General features: G+C 39.8%; 2 protein-coding genes across 2 annotated transcripts; both read left to right on the top strand. All coding sequences in view use genetic code 11, as the record gives it.

The window, feature by feature from the left end:
* Nucleotides 1–1,382: 1,382 nt before the first annotated feature.
* Nucleotides 1,383–5,006, top strand: EGR_01271 (Excitatory amino acid transporter; the record flags this gene model as incomplete). Its single annotated transcript, XM_024490520.1, has 10 exons — nucleotides 1,383–1,611; nucleotides 2,189–2,263; nucleotides 2,540–2,662; nucleotides 3,008–3,141; nucleotides 3,301–3,388; nucleotides 3,566–3,692; nucleotides 3,957–4,187; nucleotides 4,303–4,494; nucleotides 4,635–4,769; nucleotides 4,841–5,006. The coding sequence occupies 10 exons, from the start codon at nucleotides 1,383–1,385 to the stop codon at nucleotides 5,004–5,006; spliced, it is 1,500 nt and encodes a 499-aa protein (XP_024354844.1).
* A 3,112-nt stretch (nucleotides 5,007–8,118) lies between these two features.
* Nucleotides 8,119–9,950, top strand: EGR_01270 (Excitatory amino acid transporter 3; the record flags this gene model as incomplete). Its single annotated transcript, XM_024490519.1, has 4 exons — nucleotides 8,119–8,317; nucleotides 8,610–8,684; nucleotides 9,656–9,778; nucleotides 9,889–9,950. The coding sequence occupies 4 exons, from the start codon at nucleotides 8,119–8,121 to the stop codon at nucleotides 9,948–9,950; spliced, it is 459 nt and encodes a 152-aa protein (XP_024354843.1).
* Nucleotides 9,951–10,120: the final 170 nt, after the last annotated feature.

The following is a 10,120-nucleotide window of genomic DNA, read 5'->3' as shown; positions in this document are numbered from 1 at the left end:
GTAATTTTTGTATTTTGGACGTTTCATGTTATTTGAACTAATGTGTAATCTAATGTCCCACTATAAAGTTGACTTTTTAATTGCATTCCTCTAAGATCGTTTGAGTCTTCTTTATTTATGATTGAATCTTTTTCCTGTTTTTTGCCTAATGCACTTCTGCAATAAATTAAACTTCTCTGATTTCGCCGGCGTTCTCATTAACCAATGTGTTGAGTTGCAGAAACAATTTGTGAAGGAGCAAATGGAGGTTTTGGTAATGGGCTCATTTATGAAGATTCGAATCGAAGTAGATTTGCATATTAGAAGAGCTATCCAAAAGCATATAGCTTTCAGATTATTTTTTATCTCCAATATAGTGTAACAGATTAATGCATTTAATTTTTTCGAATAGTTTAGCATTAAATTCATTAGAAAATCCTTATATTGTAAAATCAAATTAAGCCGTAACGAATTTTTGCTTGTGGAAAAAGCGATATCGTACGAAAGGAGGACTTGAGTGAAGGAGTTGGAGCTTACTCTCTTGGAAACCAAGTATCTCGGTTCAGCACTATGCAGAACTGTTCTATAGCTTGTAATGCGAGTAGTTACCATTAAAATCTAAGGAAACGTCCTCAGAGGCAATTACGTCAAGGGTACTTCGTGCGTTGTGCCAACACTACCAACAGAACTGATGTGACACCTTCCATTTTTGATGATGAAGGCTCAAACCGACTCGGTACCAAAGAGGTTTTATTATGAAACAAGCAATACATTTTATGTCTTTGTATTAGATTTATCATTGTAAGTTAACGTACATAAATGTGGCATTCAGCAGGCCACGTCACGTGACCCTGTTTCACAAGCCAGGATGGGTTCCTTTAGTGGTACAATAAAGTAATTGACTGAAGAAAGATATTAACTACTAACAATGAACAAATATTGTAAAATTTGTTCTAATTTTTTAGTCTGTAGACCAATTATCTGGCTGCATGGTGGCTCCGCACGTTTACAATGTCGTGGTACTGTGGTTATGATGCCATTTTTCCTTCCTGATGTAGATACAGTCAGGTAGCCGTAATTGTCGTTGACTCAATAGGGCCGAATTCTGGGGATTTTCTGGCCAATGGAGCACCTGCGTGACGATTTGGTGATTCACTCATGCAACGCTGAGAAGATTGGTGACGTCCTGATGGCCTGCAGATACCTCACACGGAACATACCTGAAGGAGTTGTTAGAACTCCACTGAGGCAAAGGTAGATGAACATTCAAAAGATAAGCCAGAACGTGATACGTGTGCAAAGGCATGTTATGGAATGTGCTCATGAGCTTAGCCAATCAGGCCCAGCCAGAGTGTGCATGCGCGGTGTTGGTGCTGGGGTAAAAGGCGTGAATGTCACTCGGCATGGGGCATCCAAACATCATGTCTTCCAAGGACATACCTTTCTCGGAGGACGATAGTGAGTTCGAGAAGCCCCAGGTAGAGACTCCAACGGGGTGCAAGGCGTCATGTGTGAAGATCCTTAAGGACAATCTCTTTATGATCCTCATTCTCGTCGGTGTGGCGGTGGGATTTGGTCTCGGTTTCGGCCTACGCACTGCTACTAAGTCATCTATCGCAGAACAGTGGATAAGTGAGTTGTTGACCCATTCTCCTTTACGATTTCTTGTTATTTTATGCTCGTTTATTAAAACCTGATGATACGCATTACTATTATACAGAATGCACTTACTTTATTGACCTCTCACTTTTTGCGTTTTTTTGGCAGTTGCAATATTTCTTTTCGCCCTAGACCCAGATAAAGCCGCAGAGGTAGAGTGCAGACTGATATTAGCCCGGCGCATTGATTGTCCTGGGTTTGCTACCCGGAAAACAGTCTTTTGTAGAGTGTTTGCCATTTAATGGCTCTTAAGCAAAGCATTTTAGGTTTCACAAATGGTTAGAATAAATGTCTGATGATCGGATAGAATGAATGCGCGAAAAATGTCGCAATTACGGCATTGAAACTTTTTCATTAAAAAAATTATGCAGAGCGAGTTACGAATTTACATATTTTAGGCCCAATCCTGAAGTATAAGTGAGTTTAGTGAAAATTTGGCCATTTGCGTCATGAATGATGTGGTAGACAATTTAGATCAGGCTTTGGCAACGTGATTCTAATTGGAAGGCTGCGCATTGTTTCCTACTCAAATGAATATCTACATTTTTAGATCTGATTGGCACTCTGTACATTAATGTACTGGACCTAACAATTCTTCCATTGATTGCCTCCAATCTCATCATCGGTTAGTACTAAATTCATTTACTTTTTGATGGACGCAGCCAAGGTTTTGGAAACTGTTCTGCAATTACTATGCTTTTGACGTTTTGTGCTTGCGTAAAAATGTGGTTCAATGAGCACCTGATGCTTGTCTTATTTGGTTCACACTGCATCCAGCTTCGCCTCACGCACTACATTCCGTTAATATCAAATAACATTTTGCATGCCATGAATTAATTTGCCTAGGAGTAATTCAAAACAAACTTTGGTAATATCTCATCCAAAACCCGCATTTTTCTAGTGATCTCCAATATCAATCCAAAAGAGCAAGGCCTGACAAGTGTGATCACACTTGCCTTCATCATCGGAATGAACATTCTTGCATCTGCTATTGGAACAATCACTTCAGTCATCATCAAACCAGGTAATGCGCAATATTTTACATTGAAAATTCATATCTTACGATTGTTGGAGGTGGATCACTTAAGGGAGTCCCTTTTTACCCTAACTATTGTGCTTTTCTTGTTGACTTGTAGTCTTCATAATGTGTAACCAGGACACAACTCTTAGACAGCGAAATCAAGTCATTTGTTGTTTCGAGCTTCACCTGATTTTAAATTCACCTGAACAAATAACAAAAACCCTCGTCTGTGATAATCAAAATCTGAAAGTGGTTGGTGCAAGTCCATTTGCTTCAATTTCGTGGCAGTATATTATTACCCATGTACAACTGTATTATTGCCCATATTACTCAGCATTTCAATTCTAGGTACGGGCATTACTAAATTGGAGAATGCAACCAATGAAGATGATCCCAACCTAAGGGCAACGGCCTCTGACGTTTTTGCTGATCTTTTATTGAACATATTCCCCGACAACATTGTCGCCATGTGCATTCAACAAGTAGGTGGTCTTCATCAATAAGAAAACAAGCCCGTTTTCAATTCTCCATCTGTTTTCAGAAAAATTATTAGCGTAAACCTCTAATAACTATTGCATCGACTATTAAATTTGCTTATTGGTCATACAGTGAGAATTGACATTATCACACTCCAATTCTAGACAAAAACGTATTACGAATACAAAGCAGGAACGAATAAAACAGAAAAAGTGCGCATTGTCGGGACCGCATCTTCGAAGGATCTCATTGGTGAGCTAATTTTTCACTTTTGCCAACGGTTGCTTCAGTTGACCTTATGATGCTAGCAATTTAGCTATACCTCCAAATTTGGATAAAAAAACTGTTTTTCCGCAATATCCAAATTCTGTTGTCATTTAAAGTATGTGCATCACGGACGGGTATAACATACATTGGTTAACTAACCAGGCATCCTCATGGTTTCAATCGCTTTCGGTTTGGCCGCGAAAGCAGCAGGCAACAAGGGCAAGGCTTTTCTTGACTTCTTCCAATCACTCTGTGAAGTTACTCTGAAACTGGTCCGAGTTTTCCTCCTGTGAGTTTGCAAGACCACTCTTGTCATTCCTTTTTTCACTAATCCATTTACTTATGCACACAAATTGTCTTTACTCCCTGAACAAATGGAGTGGGTACCATGATCTTGATTGCGGGCAAAACATTAGGTTCAGATCGCAAAAGTCCCATCCTCAAATGAAAGATGCAACACAGTTGCATTTTTAAAGCTACTTAGAAAGCTTTTGAAGTTCCCTAAATTCAACGTGCTGATGAAACATCACGATTTTGTTTCGTCCTACGAAAGGTTAACTCCAGGTGGTGTGTGTTTCATGATTGCTGCGGCTATCATGGGAGTAGAGGACGTTGCGGGCACCTTCTCCAAAGTGGGCCTGTTTGTGGTCACCGTAACGGCTGGAACAGCTGTGCTTTTCATCCTGATTTTGCTCCTCTACTTTGTTACAACTATGCGCAATCCCTTCAAGTTCCTCCCACGTACAATCAAAGCCTGGTTCATCAGTTTTGCTACAACGTCTCCGTAAGTTTTCCTAACACAATTTCTGTTATTAAATTTATCGCTTGCAATCTTAGTTATTTCAAAATTAGAAACTCGCTGAATAAGGGCTACACCGTTTGGCTCCATTTTTTCCCAGGATTGTCTCGCTACCAGAAATGTTCCAAGGGTGTGATGAGTTTGACATTCGACCGGAGATCTCACGGTTCTTCTGTCCAATCGCCACTACTATGAAGTCGGATGGTCCAGCGATATTCATCTCCTGCGCTTGCATGTTTGTGGCACAGTTGGAGCTTGATACCGTACCACCCACCACTGTAGTTGTCATTTGGTGCGTATGGCTTTGTGCTCTAAGTTCCCTCAACAATAGCACTTTGTTCTAAACTATTTCTGCTGTCTTTTGGTGACTAGACATTTTGGTAATTTTGAAAATCTCACTGGAACTTCATATGATTCCATTTGTAATTACAGGCTGTTAACGTCGGTGTCAGTAATGGCTATTCCGCATGTCCCAAGTGCAAGTATCCTCATTGCAATGACTATTCTGAATTCCGCTGGCGTTCCAACAAGGAGTACTGTATACCTCTACGCCATCGATTGGCTCCTGTAAGTTAAGTTTCTGCTTGCATCTGCGATACTACCTATCTTCCCTAAACTTTTCCCATTTATTCCTCCAGTGACCGCTTCCGTGCGGGAGTTGCTACAACAGTCACCATGTATGGTGCAGCCATTTTGCATGCGTATGACCAAAGAAAATCAGCGAAGGAAGATCACGATTTCATAGATGAGAGTGACCAACCTTCTGCCCAGGGGTCCCAGATTAAGCGTCTCTGGGATAAATAGACTTCGTCTAAATTCCAATGCATTTAATTTACTGGGTAGGCTACACTTACACCAAATCATCTTAACATCATTCTGGAATAACAGAATTGCTCTCGAGCCACTTTTACACCACGCGTTGTGCAGCTGACTGTTAAAGGATGGTTAGCATAGTACGGCAAGCGAATTTCCTACCTGAGCTTTCAACCAGCGCCTCTGATTAGTAAAGAATTCAATACTGTTGAAATAAACTGTTCACATAATTTGGAGGTGGTGCAGTGGATTAATTTCTATAGGAAAGGCATGTTAACTTAGGAGCAAGTGTGCGAGCACTAGAACACTTATTGTAATGTATGTTGCAAAGGGAATAATCTTTGGTAAGGGCTGCGTTGTTAATTATGGGATTCTGTGGTTGGGGGGAGAGGGGAGTAACTTTGTTCCACCGTCTTCGATGCACGACTAGATCAGAACGTAGAATAGGACAGCAAAACAATCCAAATATCAAACCACTTTTGGTCTACTTGCCTCGGTTTTGATTGCACAATAATTATACAAAGGTAAACCGTAAACCCACGGCTAGGGGGGCAAGCCAGTCTTGAAGGGCAACGACAGCAATAGCGGTAGCGGCAACGCGAGCGTCGCTGGAAAATGGCAGCAAACTTGGTTTAAACAACAGTAACCAAAAGAAAAAGGAGGACAAAAGAGCATAATTTATAGGGGCGCTTTGATCAGGTTTGGCGTAAAGAACTGTGTGTATAGTATTTTCTTTGTTGACCGAGCTTCAACCTGCTAAAACGATTTTTCACGTCTTTCATGTACCCCATTCTACACAACATAAACCATCGACAGTTACCATGGCTCCAAGGAGTCAGGAATGAAGCATATCACTAACAAATGTTCCAATTTAGCTTTTTTTGCATTTTGTATGTAGGAAAACTTCTAGTTTTGCCCATCTCTGTGTTAAGCAGCTGAAAAAGTAAAAAAGCTGCCTGCTTTAGAATAATTGGACCGCATTCAGTTCTCGATATCGTCAGAAATTTGTCAGCCCATCATACACCTCAGTTTGATAGACCAAAATATTTGTAGATTTGGCGGAATGTTTTCCCGTTTTCTTTTTCCTTTTTTTTTTTCACTAGGGATCGAATCCGGGCAGGTTTGAACACCATAACAACCATGTATGGTGCGGCAATGCTACACAGTAGAAACTTCGCCAAGAGCAATGAACCTCCACCGTTTTCTGAAGTCGGTGGCACTACGGAAGCTTAAGCACTCTTAGTAAACCATTAGTCACTGGCTCCACACCCTACTCTTCCGTCCTATTTACTCTTTGTCCCTCTTACTACAGTGTATGATCTTCACTTTAGCCGTTTGATCCGACTGCGTTTTATTTCTCCTGAGCAATGTTTCGTCAAACTTATTTGTTCATGTTATTTACTATTTAGTGTTAAACACTCTACTTTTACTGAATGCTCACAACTGAATCCAGGTATTTGTGTAACACTTTCTAGTTAAAGGACAAAGTATTCTGTAAAAATCGTATTTACTAATAGGTACTGCTGTTAAACAACCACTGAGATTCGTTTTCTTTCCAAATGTCCCATAACAGTAAACGATTCAAGCGCATTTAATTGAATATAGCAGCAATTTGTCGAATCTGTGTTGGTTTGACGATCGCAGTTTAATTGATACCTTGCGTTACTAAAAATAAGCGATAAAACCTGCAATAAATTGGTAGCGCTCATCGGGGAGACCACTTAGCCAGAAGCATGACTGGGAGGGGGTGCACACGTCTATACCACCAACTGATTCTGGAATTGCATTCCTATTATTGTTTGCAATGATCTTTTGTGTTGGTTCCGAACAACTACTTAAATGTAATTATGCAAAGCTTAGAATCAAACTCCGATCGAGTTAACAAAGAAGGAGTTCTATGCACTGCAACTGGAAGCATTGAATAACAGCTGACAATTAGAAGCTATGCGAACTATTTATTCCATTGCCTTCTCTACTAATCAGCGCCAGGAGCATAGACGTACTCTCCCGAGTTGAATGCTCGTGGGATTTTATTGCAAGTAAAGTACTAGTAAAAGACGTGAATGAGTTCGTAGTAGAGTTTGCCGTTCATTTTGGTAATTTTATTCACTGATCCTTACAATACAAACCATTTTGCCAAGAAATACACTACTGGTGCTTGGCGTATGATTGACAGTCCTGAGTGTACTTAATGATACAACGCAGTTAGTGGCACTTTAATACCTTCAGTTTTGACAGGAAAAGTACAAAGTATTGCGGCTCTGATATGCTCTTCTTAATGATGTAATCCAGCCCTAAAGTTTCGCTAAATATCAATTCCACTGACTAGTGCGACAAACTTGTTCAATATTTAGAGAGGCATATTTCCATCAATACAAAGTCATGTAAATTTCCATCCCAATTCCGGTCTGTGTGCAAGAGGGAGAAGTTGAGCCAGATTTTAATTCGCACTGCATTATGGTTTGTTTGTTTATTATTAGTAGTTTGGGTTAACAACAGAAATATATTCAATTCTTTCATGGTTAAGAGGATTTCGTTAGTGTACATTGATCTAAAAATCACTTGTAATAACATTACCCATCTTTACGTAAGCAGTATGCAAGAATCTCCCACACCACTGCAAAGATAACACTATTTGGTTATGCATTCAACACGAAGAAGCTTCAATAAATGAACTTATTATGAGATTATGTTTAATTATGGGTTGAGGTTGTCAAAGTGTCATAAATTTGACCATTGGCAGCAGTTTTTTTGTCATGTCAATTGAAAACCTACCGATGAAATTCAGTAGCGTTTCATATACTCCGAAGGCAACTGATGGTTTTCTGAGAGGATGCACACTCCATTTTTTTAAGCACGTGCCTTTCTGGTAAGCCACACCATTTACACAAGCAAAAGTAGCTGCTGGTCTTAGAAGATCTCAAAGTGCCACTTTGCCGTCTTAATAGAAGGCGTCTCCCATCAGTTGGGCGCACGCACGCACCCATACACATACGCGGGCTTTCACACCACCAGACGATTGTGAGGCATGAAAGAACGCCACTACTCCCATATAAATCGACACCCTATGCACGGATGTCATGTAACGTCGATCCCGCAAGGCATGAGCGATGACAACGGTAGACTCGAGGAGACGGGGAGCGAGAGCCCTGTGGAGAAGCCACAGCGCAACCGGTTCCTTCAATGTCTTATTAACAACAGGTTCATGCTCTCCATAATTGCAGGCGTGTTAATCGGTTTTGCAATTGGTTTTGGCCTCCGACAACTGCCGAGAATCGATGAAAACCTCAAGGTTTGGATTTGTAGGTTGCCGTTATTTCCAATTGCACCATCAAAGTGGACATTGTGTGTTTTCTATATAACTCTTAATTCCAATAATATAAATCACTTTTTGCTAACCTATTTGACCTTAATGTGATTCAGGTCAATGGATTTCCCCCATAATGAAGTTGTAAGGGTTTGTGCTACCATATATTTATGAGGTTTTTCGCTGTTCCAATCCCATTAAAATAAGGTTTAGTATGTTAACTCACCGGACTGTAAACGGATATTTTTGTACATATATTAATAAAGAATTGATTTACTTTATTTTAGCTATGCCTGGTGACATTTACATTCGTCTGCTAAAACTTACCATTCTGCCACTTATTGCCTCAAACGTTATCATCGGTAAGTTTTTGAATGTATTTAAATTCTGTAGCATTTGTGTTCATAAATTAATGTGAATGAATTTGTAGCAGTTGTACTTTAGGTTTCCACCTTACTTAGATTGTTCAAACTCGCTATTTTTTGAATAAAATAAACTATTCGAATACGCTAGGGAGCCACTTCAATCCTTCCTTCTTCAATGATATCAGATTGAGCTCTAAAATAATTAAGGGTGAAACCCGCCTACATGTTACATTCATTCACCCCCACAATTTAGTTGAAATAGCTAATTTCTAACTGACAAGCAATCTGCATTAATTTTCTTTTATCCCAATTACATTATCGTCAACTTGCAAACCATTAGATCTAGGCCCCTCCCTTGTATTACACCATTTCATACTCGCTGCACTTCTCACCACTAGTAAGGTGCACGGGTTAGGTTGACAAGTCGAAGGCCGTTTCGCCTGCTCGCAGCGGCGCACTGTCACTGCAATCACGTAGCAATTCCACTCAGGTTCACGTAAATGGAAATGTTAGCATCCAGATGTCATCTCATCTTTCCTACCACACAGTATTTAATTTGACCTACTTAACAACACATAATAAACAATCTATTTGCCCTTAACTTGCAGTAGTCTGGGATGCTAGAATAACTCTTGTAGGTGGGAATTTTGTTTCACTCTGAGTAAGGAAACTAAGGCAGCATTTCCCACTTATATGCAATGATGTTTTTTCACTCAAAAGATTGTACTGTCTTGGGCATTTTTGAATTTTTATATGCATTCCATTCACGAGAAAAAGGCGAAATATTTTAGCACTACTTTTTTTGGCGTTGTGAGGCTGTTGTGAATCATAAGGCGAGTTGGTGTCATCAAAAATTAATGGTAAAACGGTAGTTGGTGTCAGTCAAACGATCAGCTGTTGTTCACTTCTTCAAATACTACAACAACAACTATTGCTGAAATTAAATTATCCCTTTTTTTGCCCTTTAGTAATAGCCAAGCTAGACCCTGAGGCGAATGGGAAAATTAGCACTGTAGCCTTCATTTACATCGTCTTCTTCAACATTCTTGGCGCCAGCATTGGCACCGCAGCGGCAGCAGCAATTGGCCCAGGTAAGATGGGTAAAATTAGAAAAACTTGTACCTCAAGAACTATTTGCGGCTGATGCATGAGATAATTTAGTCTAGTTAATATAACTTTCTATCTAACTGAGTGATTCTAGATGGGATTGAGGATGTAATGCTAGAGTTTATAGTGATCAAATTCGGCCTACAGACCTCATAAACTTTAAACAGGGCATAGGGACTCTAGGTTTAAAGACACCTGGGAACATCATGTTATATAAATCCAACAAAAGTTCTAATTATTTCAATAGAATTTAAAGCTCAGTAAAAGAGGGTTATGCTTTGCTCAAAAAAGGGAAAATGCATCAGCCAGAGATGATAATAAAATAA

Source organism: Echinococcus granulosus (assembly GCF_000524195.1).
Source record: "Echinococcus granulosus chromosome Unknown EG_S00005, whole genome shotgun sequence".
NCBI lineage: Eukaryota > Metazoa > Platyhelminthes > Cestoda > Cyclophyllidea > Taeniidae > Echinococcus > Echinococcus granulosus.
Note: the sequence above shows the minus strand (reverse complement) of the source record. Positions and strands in the feature narration are given on the sequence as shown.